Source organism: Camelus dromedarius, chromosome 19 (genome assembly GCF_036321535.1).
Source record: "Camelus dromedarius isolate mCamDro1 chromosome 19, mCamDro1.pat, whole genome shotgun sequence".
Taxonomy (NCBI): domain Eukaryota; kingdom Metazoa; phylum Chordata; class Mammalia; order Artiodactyla; family Camelidae; genus Camelus; species Camelus dromedarius.
The window spans coordinates 17,891,212-17,909,696 of record NC_087454.1 but is presented as its reverse complement, the minus strand read 5'-3'; the positions used below and the strand labels follow the sequence as shown (position 1 = coordinate 17,909,696).

Genomic DNA, 18,485 nt, shown 5'->3' with positions numbered 1-18,485 from the left:
TACAGCATACCTGGAGAGCTGGTTGAAGTACAGCTTCCCAAGCTTCGCACTCATTGGTTTGAGGAAGGTCCCAGGAACGCTGCATTTTCAGGAGGCATCCCAGATAATTCTAATGCAGTAGTCCTCAGACCACCTCTGGAGAAACAGGCTTTTTTGCACAGTCTAGATGCGTAAATGCCATTAAATGCAGGACATTTCTCAAATTCCACCAAGAAACGTGAAGGTAAATAAAATCAGGATCCTACTCTGATCATGAAGATTTTTTAACCTATGTTTTATCCCAAGAGTTCTATAGTTTTATTATTAAATTTAGATATTTGGTATACTTTGAATTAATTTTTGTATATGGTGTAAAGCAAGGGCACAACTTCATTATTTTGCATATGGATATCCAATTTTCCCAGCACTGTTTGTTGAAAAAGACTGTCCTTTCCCAATTGTATGGTCTTAGCACTAGCTGAAAATCAGTTGATATATACATGAAGGTTCCCCAAGCTCTCTTTTCTATTCTGTTGGTCTATATCCCTATTCCAGCACCAAACTCTTTAGATTACCACTGTGCAGCTTTGTGGTAAGTTTTGAAAGGAAATATGAACCTTCTACCTTGCTCCTTTTCAAGATTGTTTTGGTTTTGAGGGTCCCTTGAGAGTCCGTATGAATTTTAGGATGCGTTTTTCTATTTTTGTAAAAGACATTGTTGGGATTGTGACAGGGAATACATTGAATCTGTTTGAGTAGCACTGCCGTCTTAACAATATTAAGTTTTTCAATACATGAACATTGTGTGTCTTTCCATTTACTTAGGTGTTCCTTAATTTCTTTCAGCAATGTTTTTAGTTTTTGGTGTACAGATTGTATGCTTCCTTGGTTAAATTTATTCCTAGGTATTTTATTCTTTTTGATGCTATTGCAAATAGAATTCTTTAATTTCCATTTCATATTGTTCATGGCAAGTGTATAGAAATACAACTAATTTTTGCATTAATTTTATATTCTGTAAATTTGCTGAAATCATTTATAATCTGTAACTATTTTTGTAGATTCCTTAGATTTTTCTACATATAAGGTCATATCTGTGAACATAGATGTTACTTTTCTAATTTGGACATCTTTTATTTCTTTTTCTTGATTAATTGTTCTGACTAGAACTACCCTGTTGAATAGAAGTCACAAAAGTGGGCATCTTTTGTTTCTGGTCTTAGGGGGAAATTTTTCAATGTTTTAACCATTGAGTATGATGTTAGCTGTGGGTTTTTCATGTGTGGTTTTTTATCATGTTGAGGAAGTTGCCTTCTATTGCTAGTATTTTTATTGTGAAAAGGTATTGAATTTTGTCAAATGCTGTATCTGTATCAATCGAGATGATCAGGTGCTTAATTCCTTCTAAAGTGGAAATTATGTATAGATTTGCAAAGTTTAATTATATCCTCAAATATTCTACTTTTTTTTTCCTCTTCTCTTCTCGGATTTCAGTATGTATATTGGTACATTTGATGGTGTACCACAGGCCCCCAGGCTCTGTTTACTTTTCATCATTCTCTTTTCTTTTTGCTACTAAACTGGATAATTTCAATTGTCTTATCTTCAGATTTGCTGTTGCTTTTTTTCTGACAGCTTAAATGTGCTGTCGTACTCCTTGTAGTAAGTTTTTTTAAAATTTCAGTTATTGCATTTTAAGCTTCAGAGTTTGTCCAGTTTCCTTTTTATAATTTCTCTTTATTAGTATTTTTATTTTCTTCAGACGTTGTTTTCCTGATTTCCTTTGTTCTTTATTCATGGTTTCCTTTACTTCATTGAAAATAATTAAGACAGTTGATTTACTGCCTTTTACTAATAATTCCAATTTCTGGGCTCCTCAGGGATGGTTTCCCTCAAATCTTTATTTCCTACAAATGGGTCATACTTTCCTGTTTCTTTGTATGTTTTGTATTTTTTTTTTTTTTGAGAATTGGTCATTCTGAGTATTATGTTGTGGTAACTTCAGAAATCCAATTCTCTTACTCCTCAGGGATTGTTGATTTATACTCATTGAGGGCAGAAGCCATTTGTTTGTAGCTCTTCCAGGCTCTTTTTGCAAAGTGTGTATATTCTGTTGTGTGTGATCACTGAAGTTTCTCTTCCATTGTCTATGTAGTCAGCCACTGATCTGACTAAGTTTTCCTTAAATGTCTGGAATGGATGAAGGAGAAGTACTATTTTTTTCAATTCCCTTAGGGAAGCCATTTCAGCCCTTTGGAGGTAAAAATACTGTTGGCCTCTGTGCTGGTTCCTCGGCGATCAAAAGCAGTGAACAGAAGTCAAAACATACAACTCCAATTTTTAGAATGCAAGGTCTTGATTACCCACCCTTGCACCAGCAAGCCACGCCAGGAACAAGGCCCACAGTCACCACTGACTGCCTGCCATAATGCTAGAACATGGGGGATGGTAGCCACCACATGGAACTACATGAAGTGATATTCACCAAAATTTACCAGTCTCTTTATCAATCTTTCCTCTGGACACTTCAAGTGTTTCAACAGACTCCAAAATTCCAAAAGAGTTGCTTCACACAATCTTGCAAACTCAATAGTTGTTTCCAGAGAGGGACCAATTCCTGGACATTCCTACTCATCCCTGTTCCATGACATAACTGCCATTTCCTTTTATAAATGATGGAATCAAGAGTGAAGTGACACAGACAGACACAAGACTAGAATTAAATTTTATGTTCTTTAAGGAGGAAGAGGTCTCCTGAATATAAGGAGTTTAAGCAATAAAAGGAGGTAAATTACTTGGAAGAAGAGGGACAAGAAAAAAATTTTTTAAATCTTAAAAACAGAAAAAATGATGAGCATACTTTCCACCTTTCTATGTGACTTTGGACTTGTGTGTTTATGATTTTTGAACTGCAGAGAAATTTAAAATCCATTTGCAAATAACTACTGTGAATTTTGAAATAGGACTTTTATGAATCTCTTCCAGACTTACCTTTAAGATTTTTCCTATTTGTATACCTGTTGCTTCATGTGAAAGAAACTTTCTGAAATTGAATTTAATAAAATCAAGCGCTCTTCAATCAACTACAAGGGATGATAGATTGACAAATCTGGCTATACTGTCTAGTGAAGGTGAATATGCAAACAAGATAAATTTTTGTCAGTTATTGAGAAATTTGCAGAAGACAAAAACAGAAACTATGAAGTTATTATTCATGACTGCAACACACTAATATGTAGGTAAGCTTTTTCATCTTTTTCCAAAAATACATTCATGTAATTAAAAATATCGGTCTACTATTTAAAAACTTTTTATAGACTGGAATTTCAAAATTGTAGAATAGATAAACAAGATTACACTGTATAGCACAGGGAAATATATACAAGATCTTATGGTAGCTCAGAGAAAAAAATGTGACAATGAATATATATATGTTCATGTATAACTGAAAAATTGTGCTCTACACTGGAATTTGACACAACGTTGTAAAATGATTATAAATCAATAAAAAATGTTTTTAAAAAAACCAACTTTTTGACCTGTATTAAAAACTTTTTAAAAAACTGGCATAATTATATATGGAGTACAATAAAGACTATTTCACTAGCCATTGTATTTTTCACTCCATTTCAGGATTATTACTGAAAAAAAAAATTTTTTTTCTTGTACAGAGGAGAGAAGTGCCAAAACATTATCCCCTCTGGATGTTAAATATGCATTGGTGAGGGTACCCAAGTTATCTCACTAAACAACATAAGTGGAACCTGAGATTATTCGGTTTTATGCAGGCGTTATTCTCTGCCGAGGAGCCGAAGGCGTGGGAGGATAAACAGGACCGCAGCTCCAGCAGGAAGACAGGCGAATTTAGCGCGCCAAGCTTGACCCTCGATTCCTAGGTCCAGATCAAAAGCCGCTGCCTTGACCGCTGGGACCAATGTGACTGTTACCATGGAGACGGCGGAGCAGTGAATTGCACACGATTCCCGGCGCCTCTATTGCGTCATTTCCCGTCGCCAGCCCTTGGCTCGGTCGCCCTGCTGGTATTAGCTGCGAGGCTGTTATCTAGTGGTAGTCAGAATTGTGTCTTCCGGAATGCTGCTTGACAGTACGCTTTTCCGTTTCGGAAAAGCTTTCTTATGGAGAATGCCCAGCTGTCAGTTAAGAGGTTGCAGCACCACCGCGCTCCGGACCGAGTTGTGGGAGCCTCTGGATGGGTCTAGATGTATCCTGGCAACCACCTGGGCTCCAGGTGAAGTCTCAAGTCAGATTTGTTGTATGCTTCATCCTCAGAAACTTAGGCTTTTAAAAATAGGAATGTCCCAACTGTAAATGGAACCACCCAAATAAAATTGAGAAGATGCTTTTAATTAGGAAGAGTATCTCAAATTCTGTATCTACAAATTCTATTCAGAGAAGCCGGGAATCCAAGTACCTATCATATGGGTCTTTTCCACCATAACAGAGACAATACCAGAGGACCTGTGGGAGCAGGAGGGTATCTTTTAAGTAACTGATCCCTTTAACAGACCAATTTCATCACTATGCTTCTTTTTACCTTCTCATCACCAATATCACAAGGTTTTATCTGAGGGGGAAAGACACATGGAAAAGAGAATGATTTTCAAGATTTACTTCAAAGAATAAATTTGGACAGGATGTAGGCATGTACTTCTTGAAGTCCCTTCTTCCCTTTGAACATACCAATGAACAAGTAGATTGGGAAAGAGACAGATACTGTATCTCCCAGCCTCTTTCTTATTACCTTGCACTTAGTTTACAAAGTACCAGTTCATTTTAAGAGACTGGGCCTTAGGTAGAAAGGTAAGATAATAGTTCAGAGTTCCCTTGAAATACAACATTGAAGAATAAAACCAGAAATGACCTAAACATGATGGAATTGGTAAACTTGTTTTACTTCTTGCTATTTCTTCACAGAAATACTCTGCTCCCTTCTAAAATTCATTTCTATTTAGTTTCAGTTGACTTAATCAGTATAAGTTCAAATACAGCATAAAATATACTCTGAATTGTATGGCATTGCAACAATACAGCCAACCATGAGAAAAGAAATAGCAGCAGTGTACAGAAATTATGAAAGGAAGGATGGAAATAGAAAAGAATTTTTTTTTTTTTTAATTAGCGCAGAAAAGGTGATTTAATGGTTGGGGAGGAGAACAGTGCAATCATTACTCAGCCAGCAGAGTGGCGCAGCGGAAGCGTGCTGGGCCCATAACCCAGAGGTCGATGGATCGAAACCATCCTCTGCTACGGGGTATTTCTCTGTTTTCTCTTTTTTTTCCCTTTAACATTTGTCTCCTTTATAAACGTTATTCCAACTAAGCTATAAACACAAAAACCGAATCAATTTCTATATCTTCCACATTCAACCAATTAAAATTCACAAGTTTGGGAATCCTCCTCTAGTTTGGGTTCTTCTTTCCCATCTTACTTTGAAATCCCACCATTCCTCCACTAGGCAATTCCAAAACTCTTCTACCTATGTGAAGTGGCACGCTGCCCCAAATTGTAAAATTCCTTCCATCCTTGGTGTCCAGCAGAGGAACAACTGGAAATATTACTTCAATTGAGGTGGCCTTGTATGTTATATGCGATTTCATGGAGAAGGAAGTGACAAATGCCACATTTATTTCTATTATGTCTCCCAGTAAAAGGGTTTTCAAATTTATTATCTGCTTATGTTTTGATTAATTCCATACTACTAGTAAATGCAAATATAACTTAAACCAAAAGAATCAACTACCATACAGATTTGTGGTCCCATCAAATATCAAAATTTCAGATTTCAATATTTATACCTGAATTTATATATTTATAAATACCAATATTTATGTATTTGGTGCGGACTAGTATAGTAGGATGATCGAATAAAGATTTTAAGCGTAAACATACGTTATATTGGCATAAAATTCTGTGGACATACTACTTCAAGGAAGAGAGACCAACAAAATGGAAAATATCTGGACCCACTTTTGGACAGTGTGGCTTTTGAAGGGAACTCGTTCTCCGACTACCTTCAAATGACCTTTCTTGGAAGAGTCGTATTCAATCCGTGCTAATTTTATTGTTATTAGAAGGAATTGTTTTAGAACACTTTAAATGTTATTTGTTTCTGAATTTTTCAGGATGTTAGTCACATAGTTTACTCTGGTTTAGCATGAATATTCAGCCTCAAATTAAATCTCTCACTTCTTTACTCCCCTCCGAGAGCTCCGATCCCACTGCATTAGGTGAGGATCGTGACTGGAGAGACTGAGGGGGTGGAATGAGCTACGAACTAAGCCGGGTGCCTGCGAAGGGCTCAGGTTCAGGGGCGATAGACAAATGCCTTCAGCCCCCTCTGGAACCTCGAGGCCCCGCCAGACTGCGATGTTACTTGCGTACTCAAAGTGCGAACAAAGGGAGACCTGGATTCAGCCTAGGGGAGGCGACCCTGGATGGGGCCCGGAGGTGTCTGCGTCAGGAGCTTGTCCTCCCGGAGGCAAATGACTGACACCTACTGGCTGCAGAAAGGAAAGGGCAAATGAAAAGGAGAAGTGAGGGAATCCCCAACCAACAAATTCAACCTCCAGTGTTTCTGGCTGTTGGCGCCACGAACTCATCTGGGCTGCATGGGTCCACCTGTCAGGGTCTCCAGTCCTGCGCTCCCGCGAGCGCAGCCCCCAGTCACTTAGCGGGGCTTGGGCTGCACACCCTCCTCCGACTCCGGGAAACAGGCAGGAGGACGGATCCGTGCCTGGACCGGGAGCATGGACCCTCCACGCCAGTCGCTGCCAGATCCTGGAGACCCGGCGCCCGCTCCACTGACTCGGTGATCTCGGACCGCGCGCTACCTCTTGAATCCCTCTCCTCGGGCCTCGTTGCAACCCGGAGAGGAGAGAACAGAGGCCTGAGCGCCCACCTTCGGCCTCAAAATAGTAGAGCAAGCTACAGGGACTGCCGAGGTCCCACGTGCCCTCTGTTTTCACCTGGCTCTGACCTTCGGATGCTGGACCTGGAGGGTGTGGAGCGCCCCGAGACCCTTGCACTTTCCTCGCGCCGGGAACCTAACCGTCATCCGAACACTGCGCACTTCGACGGCGGCTGAGTCACCAGACGTGAGAAACCTCGGGAGCCGAAACCCTAAGTCTAAGTCACCGATTCCGCCTCGTTGCTCCTCATGGGCAGTTACCTGGGCAAGCCGGGACCCCCGCCATCGTCCCCCGCAGAGGAGCGCACAGACTTGTCGGAGAGGCCGTTGAACCGCCGGCCAACTCAGCCCCTTCACCAAGTCCACCGGGTTCAGCACATCCATCGTGCCCACCCTGCCCCGCGGCACCGACCTGCGAGGAGGCCACCGAACTGGGATCCTACCAATCCCACCACGTGGGTAGTTAATGAGGCTTGGAGGCGCTTTCCCATGAAGAGGTCCCAGAATTCCATCATGGGGCCTCTTCCCTCAGACTGGTGGGAAAGTTACTTCAAGCGCAGCGTTTGGTCTCTTCGGCACCCCAGGGCCATATGGAGCCCGGTGACTATCAAGATCGCTCCTCCTGAGCGGACAGCGCCCCGCTCCTCTTCCCCAGTAGAGGTAATCGACTGTGCAGGGTCCTCACTCTCTAAGAAGCCCTCAGATCCATGTGCAAAAGAGACAGTGCTGAAGGTCCTCCGAGAGTGCAAGAAAGGGAAAGTAAGTTTGGAAGAACCACCGTTCCCTGAGAGCTTGGACCTTAAGAGAAGGACTACAGAGACAAGGCCATCTGCATTTAAGCCTCTGATAAAAAATGGAGTCCTCACTTCTTTTGTGCCCAGGCCTGGGCCTCTAAAGAGAAGCCTCCGCCCCTGGAGCTCAGATCACAGCCTGAATAAGAGACCCAGTTGCTACTCCATGAGCTCCTTGGCCAGTATACACACAGGTGGTCCCCTTAGCTCCAAAAGAAATGCTATTACAAGCTCTTACAGCTCTTCTAGAGGTTTCTCTGAGCCTTGGAAGAGAAGTGTTCCCGATGCATCACTCCAGATACCAGAGTGGCCATTAAAAAAGAAAGAAAAAGGTCATCTGTCTCACTCTCCAGTCCCAGTGGTATCAGAAGAGTCCCTGGAAACATCTGGCTGTTCTGGGCAGCAAAATCAGATTCCACTGCTTCTATCTAGCCGTGGGGACCCGCTGTCCCTGACTCTACCTCCCCAGCCTGATTATGCAGCCCCTGAAGAAGATCTGGCCTTAGGAAGGAAAGCTGGACTCCAATGGAGCAACAAAGCCAGAGGAGTTATGACTGAGGTCACCACAGACTCTGTCCCTGAGACTCCATCTGCTATTCAGCCTTCTGGGCCTCTCACCCTGCCTTCTTCAGGCACAGTTCCAAGCCAGGGCACTAATCCTCAGTTGGAAAGCTTAAATAAAACACAGAAGTTGCCAGGTCCACTGGCCTTCCCACAATCCACTGGGGAGGCAACCAGTGTGGCCCACTCACCCGTGAAGACAGCAAGCATGCTGGCCCCACTGCAGTGCTCACAGTCAGAGCCCCTTTCAGGCACCTCTTCAGACTCAAATCGCACAGCTACTGTCATCCTTGTGACCCCTGTTTCTCCCACATCACCAGTCACTGACACCACACGGCCACCTTCAATCTCTCAGGCTGCTGTGCCCCGAGACTCACCTGTCGTAATGCCTGCAGCACCCACTATGCAAAGTACTTTGCTCGGACGGATGAGTAGCCCAGCTCCCCATCTTTCTGCATCTGCACCTCCCAGTGCAACCTCTGCTGACCCCATGTCAAAATCCATCTTTGGGCTTCCAACCAATAGTGAGATTGGAGACTCCTTATACTCCAGAATTTCAGTCACAGCTGCAGCATCTTCAACTTCAGGTATCTTAACTCCCACCTTCAAGCCTATCTTTGACAGTATGAGACCACTTAAAACTATGCCCATGATAGCTCCTGTCTCTTTCAAGCAGACCCCTCCTCTACCTACTCCTGCTTCTACCCATCTCTTCCATGGCCTGGTCAAGGCTACCTCTGTAGTCATGTCCACCATCCCAGTCTGCACATCCAAAGATTCTTCTTTTAAACCACCTTTGGATTTTGGTGTAGTGAATGTTACCAGTACCCTGGGCGACACTTACTCCATCCCTTCCGCTCATCACACTTTCCTTCTTGGAGCTACCTGTGCCTTGAGAGCTAACTTTTCCCCAGCCACAGGCTTCATTTTGCCACCACAACAGTGTCCTACCATTCCTACTGTACACACAGTCACCATCTTTAGCCAGGTTCTTTCCAGTGCTGTCCAGATACCCCCTACCAGAAGCACTGCCAACTATAGGGTTATTGGCAACCCTCTGTCACCTTCAGCCCTAGTAACCAGCAACCCTCCTGCATTGTCATCCAGGATCTCCAATTCAACCTCAGCATTCACAGTTCCCTTAGGGTCAAGCTCAGGGTCACCTTTCCCACCATCCCTGGGAGCCACTCCCCAGGTGACATTTGCAGCTGCATATGGGCAGAAGCAAGGGACCCCCCAACCATCCCTTGGCCCAAGCTTCAGTAGCTCTTTCATTTTTGGAAACTCAACAGTGGCATCCTCAATCCCAACACCATCTCTAGCCCAACCATCCTTCAGCAGTACCACACAGTCAGCCTTTGGTGGTTTGGCACCATCAGCTTCCACCTTTCATGTCTCTGCCAGCTTCCGGACGGAATTTAGCAGCACTCCAGCAAGTTTTCCCTTTGGTCAAGCTAATACAAAGGGTTTTGGAGTTGTCACCCCAACCTGTAGGAGTGGGGCTTGTGGCCCAGTGTTTGGTAGCACAGCCCCACGACCTTTTGCCTTTGGGGGATTAGTGACCCCTATGGACTGTGGGGAGTCTGGGATCAGCATGACTGTCCCAGACATGAGCTCGAACTCTGGAGCATTCAGCATTGGAGCAATGCCTAGTGGGACTACTAGCACCATCACACCCTCTGGAGAAGCCTGGGGCCAAAACAACCAGGGCTTGACCAGCCAAGGCACATATTTTACCTTGGGGAGGGCCAGCATTTCTGCAGGAAAAAGCATGTTTGGGGGCCCCTCCATGGCCCCCTTTGCTCAGAGCACTCCTGACCCTGGACCAGTTAAGGCAGGCAGCAGCCTTGGCTTTGGGATGCACTTTCCGCCTGCCCAGGGCTCTGTTGGGGAAGGATCTTTCAAATTATCAGCCCCTTCATTTTCCATTGGTACAAAATCAAAAACCCCAAAGAATAGGGAGCAAAGGCATTCCCGAAGGCATCATGCCCGCAAGAAATAATCTGTTCTCCGCCATTTGTACTCTGATTTGGACCTCAGTATAGTGAAGTGCCTTAGTCTCTTCTAATTCTCTAAAGCAAAAATACCCTGGATTTAAGGTTAGAGCTTTACACATTCACCTTGTGGGTCCTAATCTACATTCCAGAAGAAGATGGAGGACTAAAGTATCTGGCGGGGATAGCAAAATGAAAGAGTGAAACCAAATTTTGGAGATGAGCAGAGCCTTGCCTTCCCCTCCCTGCCTACCCTTCTCTATGTCAATGGTGAGCTTGGTCAGGATACTGCCTCCTGCTTTTTCTCTGGGAAAAAAAAGCATGCCAGGGAGGCAAGTATAGTCCATACCCTCTTGCATCTTTGGGAGGAGGAATAGATTCTCTCTAAATCTTAGCCTGCTTTTACGTGGCTCTAAGAAGTGGTTCCTTTTATCTGGCCCCCTAAGGAGACCAATTCCTCATTTCTTGCTATTTTGCTTTGCAATTCATTCTTGGAGAAGCTTTTAATGCAATTTGACCTTGATTCCAACTTTTCCTTGAGGATCAATTGTCAGCCCACAAGGGCACCCGTGGGAGGACCAGAGGAGGAAAAAACAGGGTGGTGCAAACTTGCTTCTTCCTTGTACGCCATTGGTCATGATTCCTCCAGTATGAGCCAGAAATTCTCAATTAGGGAACCGAAATTTCATTTAATGTTTTAAAAATTTGTGCCTTAAAAAAATCACCCTCTCCATTCACACCTCTCCCAGATAGGATAGGTAGGGCAGGAAGACTCTTGGGCCTGAGAAAAAAAGGAGAAAGAGAAGAACAGCAGATACCTAATCTGACCTCTGTTCTATAACCAATGGGAGGTCTATGAGTAACCTATAACCTATCCCTTAGCACTTACCATCCTGATGAAAAAGAAAAGCAAGAATGACTCACTGAATATATCTGTCTCCTCTTTTATGGATACCTTGGAAGAGATCTAATTGGAAAAAATATGCAATCTTAAATTGGTTGATAAAATAAAGTTATTGAAATAAGTCAATGATATAGGAATTACTGTTAAACTCATATCAATTCCAAGGCAGAAATATGTTCAGAAACTTGCCCACACTGCCCCCCACCTCCCCAGTTAGTAAAGGTTAGATTTGGAGTTTAAACCCTATTAGCTCCAAAGTCTGCGTTCACTTCTCTCTCACTATAACAGATCACCAAAGTAAACTCTAACCCATGTATATATGACTCTAAAAATCCGTGCATTTTAATTTTTAAAGATATTCTGCAACCTGAGATTACCATCTTACAGAGTTGGGGAAAGAAGAAAAGTGTTACATATATTCTACTTTTCATGATAATTTAACATTTATCTAGTGATAACTATATGCCCTGTGTTGTGCTTTGCACCAGACATTCAGAGGTGAAGGAAATTTCCTACTTTGGAAAGATTAGTAAGCGAGTGATTCCAAAACAAACAACTAGTACCAGGGGAATGGAAGCAGGGCAGAAGGTCATCTTATCTAAGACCTGAATTCTGTTTTAAGGTGTGTGTTCTGGGATCCAAGCGAAGAAGGGTGTTGCAAGCCAAAGATAAAGCACGTACACAGGCAGGTCTGGAAGACAAAGAAAATCTGTTGGGATAACTTCCAAGGAGTCAGACATGGTTGGGGAGAAGCAGGGGCAGATCATGGATATGCTTATAAACATAGATGTGCAGTATAGACAGGGTTCCAAACACAGTGGAGAGTCATGGAAAGATTTTAAGTAGGAAAGAGACAAACTTGAGTTTAGATTGTTCTAGCTGTCATGTGAGGGAGGAATCAAATGGGGACAGACTGGAGACCTGGAAATGTGTGAGAGGCTGTGGAGACACCAACAAACATGAAAGACATACATTTGAACTAGGTAATTACCTGGTTAACAACAACCAGGTAGTTAATAGTGGGCATGGGGAGGCAGTAGAGAGAGAAGGGATTAAGGAGCAGGACTTGGTGATAGATTGCACAGTAATGGGCAGAGGAAATAGGCAGCCAGGATCACTGCAGATCCGGTCATCAGGTGGGGCTTAGCTTTCTGATGTGCTTCCTTCCTTGGGCAAAACCAGCTTACGGTTGGTGGGGCTGACTTGCAGTTTAAGCTCAGTGGTCCCAGCTGTCATGTGGGAAGCAGAGCCTGCTCAGGGAAGCTGGTTCTGATATAGAGATGAGGAGAGTTTTGAGCAAAAGACAATTGAGTCTTTGACCCATAAACAGGAGGAACAAGGACTCACTGTCCCTCATTGATGTGAGGGAGGAAGATGCTTCCAGGTTCTGTCCCCCAATCCCATTCTCACAGCCTTCCTCCAGCAAAAATTGGCAGAACTTGAGAAGAAGGAGTGGAATATGTGTCCAGGAAAGCAACTGGTCTGAGTCACTAGCCTCTCTAGCGGGACTCAAGGCTGAGGGAGAAGATGGATTCAAGGGATGATAATTGGGGAGTATTTGTTCTTCTGAGAAGAGTTGGATCTGGGACTGGGGGAAACATGTCAGGGGAATCTCTGAATGGACCCAACCTGAGGTTTTCTCAGTGGCTTAGACTAATACTTTTTTTCTTTCTAAGGCAAAGGATTAATAGACAGCCCTGGGGAACTGCACATCTTGGACCTCCAACAGACAGAATAGCCTATGCAAGTGCACAGAAATGCAATTGATTTTTGTGTATTGATCTTATACCTTATAACTTTGATGAATTTATTTATTAGCTCTAATAGGTTTTTGTGGATTATTTGGGATTTTCTACATATAGGATTATGTCATCTGAGAATAAATATAGTATTACTTCTTCCTTCCCAGTTTGGATAATTTTAATTTTTTATTCTTTCATGTTTGCTCTGGCTAGAATTTCCAGTACAATGTTGACTAGGAGTGGTAAGAGCAGGCATCCTTGCCTTGTTCCTAATCTTAAAGGGGAAGACTTCTGATTTTCACCAGTGACTGTGTTGCTAGTTGTGGGCTTTTCATAAAGTCTCTTTATCATGTTGAGGATATTCCCTTATATTCTTAATTTTTTGAGTGCTTTTTTTTTCAGTCATGAGAGTTTGGGATTTTTGTCAAACAGTTTTTCTGCATCAGTTGAAATGATCATGTGGATTTTATGTTTTTATATTAATGTGGTAAATAATATTAACTAATTTTCTTATGTTGAACTACATTTTCAATCCTGGGATAAATCTCACTTGCTCATGGTGAATAATACTTTTTGTATGCTGTTGAATTCGATTGGCTAGTAGTTTGTTGAGAATTTTTGCATCTATGTTCATAAAGGATATTAACCTGTAGTCTTTGGTAGAATGCATTAGGAAGTTTCCCCTCCACTTCTATTTTTAAGAGGAATTTGACAAGGCTTGGTGTTAAGTCTTCTTTAAATATTTGATATAATCATCACTGGAGCCATCTGGTCCTGGCTTCTCTTTGAATGTTTTTGATTACTAATTCAATCTCTTTACTTACTCTAGATCTGTTTTGATATTCTTTATCTTTTTGAGTCAATGTCAGTATTTTGTATGTTTCTAGGAATTTGCCCATTTTACCTAGGTTATCTAATCTGTTGGCAAACAATCATTCACAGTATTCTTTTATAATCCTTTTTATTTCTGTAAGGCTGATAGTAATGTCCCCACCCTCATTTATGATTTTAGTTATTTGCATATTTCCTTTTTTTTATTTGTTGGTCTAGTAAATATTTGTCAATTTTGTTAATCTTTTAAAAAAACTAACTTTTGGTTTTGTTGATTCTATTTATTAGTTTTCTATTCTTTATTTTATTTATCTCTACTCTAATCTTTATTATATCCTTCCTTCTGCTAGCTTTGGATTTAGTTTGTTCTCAGGTTTCGTGACCTAGATATGTCCTAATTGTCTCCAGGAGCCAAGTATCAGCAAGAGGAGCGCACAGGAGACTAGTCATCCGAGCCCTGCTCTGTGGTCAGTTCCGTGATCCGCCCGCTGCCGGCTCTGGCTTGGAGGAGCTTCCAGTTTGCCTCCCGCCTTCCCTGCGTAGGAGGAAGGATGCTTCGTTCGGGGACTTTGATCTAATGGTTTTGGGTCAGAAATGGCAGTTTAAGAGAGGCCCCCCAAGAGGGAGAATTCATTCTGGTCAAAAGTTTTTCTTTTTTTCTTTTTCCTATCTCCGTGATGGGGGAGAATGAATTAGGAAGAATATGGGGATTTTTAAAAATTGTTACTTTTTGGTTGTTTAAGTTCTTCGTTGGTGTTATTTTGGGGGAGGGTTTGTCCCCAGAAGAATTTGAAGATACGGTTTCGTTTCGTTTTCGTTTTCGTTTATATCTTCTAAAAAGGAAGGCGGTGCCACAGTTAAGGGCCGGTTAGCTCAGTTGGTTAGAGCGTGGTGCTAATAACGCCAAGGTCGCGGGTTCGATCCCCGTACGGGCCAAGCCGTGCTTTTTCGATTACATTCGTAACACAAATGACGGTCTTTCCACTCTCAGATTTCAACATACGTATCTACATTCATCACCGTCTGCGACACAAACCTCTCATTTAGAATTTAAAGGCTTTTCAACAAACATTTTTAATTTCCCCCAAGGTTTAGGTCCTTCTTTGAATCCCATCTACGGGAAGAAGGCATAACAGTGACCCGGCAAGTGAAAGAGAGCCACTTGTGACTTTTTTTGTTTGTTTGTTTTTTCAATTGGGAAATTGATTCTTGCAAATAAGCAAGCGAACAAACAAACCTATTCGGATTATTTCAATTTAAAAAGAAATTGTAAAACCACAGACACTTTCTACATATCTATACTGGGGTCTTCACTATTTCAGAGAAAGATTGAAAAAATTTTCAAAGTGACACGTGTAAAAAAATTTTTTTTTATTAACATCAACAGTAGGAGTGAAGTAGAACTTTGTTTTAACGTTGTGAGGACTGACTGCACATACAGAAGGCTCATTGTTTTTAAAAAATGTTTAATTTTGGGGTAAGAAGTATATTCACATGTTTCAAAGTTAAAACATGTTAAATGGTACAGGGAAAAGTCTCCTTCTGTCCTATACTTCATCCACCTAAATGATCATTTCTAACTTCTATAGGTAAACTCTATGTATAGTTGCTTAAGTATCCTTTCCAATTTTCTGTACACAATTATTTATATAATTTCTTGTTTTCCCTTCTTTTCGTAAGACAGAATGTTTACATACCATGCTGAAACTTGCTTTTGTCACTTAACAATATAACATGGAATCTTTATGTTATCATTAAAGAGCTTTCAAACAGTACACTTGGAAAAATCAGAGCTTATTTTCAAAAAAGTTGGCATATTCAGCAGAAGTTGAATCTGAAATGTTCTGTTTGGATCATCTAAGAGAAAACATACAGGAGGAGGAGGCTTTGTGAAACTGCAGAGCAGGAGGGAAGATGACACTCATAATATTCTTCCACAACAGGGAACACAGCACAGAACACTGCCTAAACTCATGAGCATTCACAGAATCCTGAAATAGGGGCTCCTAAACGGTTTGATGATGAAAGGAAATTATGTATTAATTTAACACATATTTACTAATCTCACCGCTCTTCACAATGCAATCATTTGCTGTTATTCTGTGTGTGGTAGATGTTGAAGATATAATACACGAATATATTGTTTATTATGTATATAATAAATTGAATGTTGTTATGAATATTGTTATATAGAGAACATTTCCAATATCCAAAAAAATTTCATTATGCCCTGTGGTAGTCAGAAAAATGACTCCCAAAGATGTTCACATCCTAATCCTTGAAATCTATGAATATCTTATTGTACATGGTAAAAGGGAGTTTGCAGAGGTGATTAAGTTAAAGATCTTGAAATAAGGTGCTTATCTTGAATTACCAAGATTGGCCCAATGTAATCACGAGGGTCCTTCTGAGGAGTCAGAGTCAGAGAAGGCGATGTGCCACAAATGCACAGGTCTGAGAGATGCAGGGCTATTAGCCAAGGAGTGCCTGCTGCCTCTAGTAGCTGGAAAATGCAAAACAACAAACAAACAAACAAACAAAAACAAAAAACAAAAACCATATCCTCCTCTAGAGCTTATCAAGGGAATGCAGTCCCACTGATCCATTTTAGACTTCTGAACTGTAGAAGTATAAGGTAATGTATTTATGTTGTTTTAAATCACTAAGTTTGTGGTAATTTATTACAATAGCAATAGGAAACCAATACTGCCCTTTCCCAGTCAGTCACACCTCCACCCCAGTCCAGACAACTACAGATCTGCTTTCTCTCATGATAGTTTTGCCTTTTCTGGAATTTCTTATAAATCATGCATTATGTGCACTTTTGCTCCTGGCTTCTTTCACTCAGATATATAGATATATCCTTGGTTCCTGGCACAGATCTCCTGAAACCTTTGTAATTTCCTGAGTGATAAGAACATTAGGATAACCCTTTGTTCTATTGAGGTGACTCTGGGTGAGCTCTTGGATGGCTCCAAGATGGCGGCTGGTCACCAGAAAGACCAACCCAGAATTAGAAGGCTGGAATTTTCAGCTCCATTAGTATGGAGTTCAGGGAGCTTCCAGGTTGGTAAATACATCGACCACCCAGGGAGGGTGAGGCACCCCAACTCCACAAGGATAGAAGCTCCTGTGCTCAGGACGTTTCCAGACCTTGCCTGAAGTATCTCTTCACTTGGCCATTCATCTACATCTTTTAGCATATCTTCATAAACTGACAAATGTGCTTCCCTGAGTTCTATGAGCTTCTCTTTCAAACTGATAGAACCCAAGGAGGGAGTTGTTGAACCGTCCAATTTATAGGCTGTTGGTCAGAAGCATGGGTGGCAACCTGGGTTTTGTACTGGTGTCTGAAGTGTGTGTGTGTGTCTGTGTCTGTGTGTGTGTGAGACAGACAGACAGGGACAGAAGTGAGGGCAGTCTTGTAGGATTGAGTCCTTAACCTGTGGGATCTGACACTATCTCTGTTTCAGGTTTGAGTCACATTATAGGAAACCCAAGTGCTATCCCAGAGAATTACTTAATCTGGGGAAAAAACCTCCACACATCTGGTGAACAGAAGTAACCAGAAGTGAAGTGGTCTGTTAAAAACAAAGGAGACTCACAGGCAAGAAACAAACGGTGGGGAAGAATTTCCCTACCCAGCTGGAAAACTGGAGTTTTTCTCATTTTAATATGTACATATGCATATATATGAGGGAGAGGAAGGTTTCCTGATTATTACAAATTTTTTTCATAACAGTTCATATTTCTATTTACTTATAGTTGATTACACTGTTCCTACAGATTCAAGAATGGAGATAATAGGTAATACTGCTAAGACTTCATATATGTCAGGGACAGTCTTCTCCCCCTCCTGCTTCACCAGACTCTCGACTCTCCTCTTTTAAGTCTCAGCTCTTAGTTTCTTAGTCACTTTGTTCTGTTTTCCTCGTGTTGCTCCTTTCCCCTTTATTTGCAATTTTTTTTTTTTATGAAGTACTACAAAGTTTGATCTTAAGTTTCATCTTGGCAGGACCAGACCTGAATGTCACCCATACTTACCTTTTGGGCTTTTCCTCTACCAACCCTCTTCAGCTAAACTGGCTTTTTCTTTTTCAGAGTCCTGGGTCTCCCCTGTGGTTAAGACGCAGAGGGAGCATGACTCAGAGACTTAAAGCAGCGAGAGCCCTCTCAAGTCTGGCTTGTCTGGCTGCCTCTGCTCCCGCTGAAATGCTGTCTATTTTTTTTTTTAATACATTTCATGTGATACAGCAAATTGCCATTCTTCACAAATACCAGAAAATGGACAATTTCACGTAGGGATAAATAGCAACAGTTTAGTGTCCTAGAGAAGGATACTACCAGTGTTTGAATACCAGTCTATTTTGCCAAGTAATTTACATGTCATTTCAGTTAAGCCAACTGATAAACTTCATTGTTTTAGTCAACATGACTGTTAAGCACCATCGTCTCCTTACTGCATATTTGAAACCGAGAAATAACTTCCATATGAAGTTGTAAAAACTTCTAGAAGAGAAATGATTTGGCTGCCTATTTAAAGGGTCCAGTGGCTAAGAAAATTTTTCTTCTCTTAGCACAGCTGTGCACCTTTTGGATGAGAGCAACTAAATGAACTTGATAAAAATACTGAGAAGTAGTCCTGAAGGCTCTCCTGTTGATCAAAAATTCTTGAGAATGCATTGGTCAGAGTGAAAACTGAAATCCTCAAAGGAGGTATGAAAAAAAAAAAAAAAAAGAAAAGAAACTGGCTGG

The 18,485-nt window shown here is 41.6% G+C and overlaps 1 protein-coding gene and 2 non-coding genes across 3 annotated transcripts; all 3 read left to right on the top strand.

Moving 5' to 3' along the window:
- The first annotated feature begins 5,175 nt into the window (after positions 1–5,175).
- Positions 5,176–5,247, top strand: TRNAM-CAU (transfer RNA methionine (anticodon CAU)). Its single transcript has one exon. It is a non-coding gene; the product is annotated as a tRNA-Met (tRNA).
- A 1,909-nt stretch (positions 5,248–7,156) lies between these two features.
- Positions 7,157–10,261, top strand: POM121L2 (POM121 transmembrane nucleoporin like 2). Its single transcript, XM_011000054.1, has one exon. It carries the CDS (start codon positions 7,157–7,159, stop codon positions 10,259–10,261), a length of 3,105 nt encoding a protein of 1,034 aa, XP_010998356.1.
- A 4,331-nt stretch (positions 10,262–14,592) lies between these two features.
- Positions 14,593–14,666, top strand: TRNAI-AAU (transfer RNA isoleucine (anticodon AAU)). Its single transcript has one exon. It is a non-coding gene; the product is annotated as a tRNA-Ile (tRNA).
- The last annotated feature ends 3,819 nt before the right edge of the window (positions 14,667–18,485 follow it).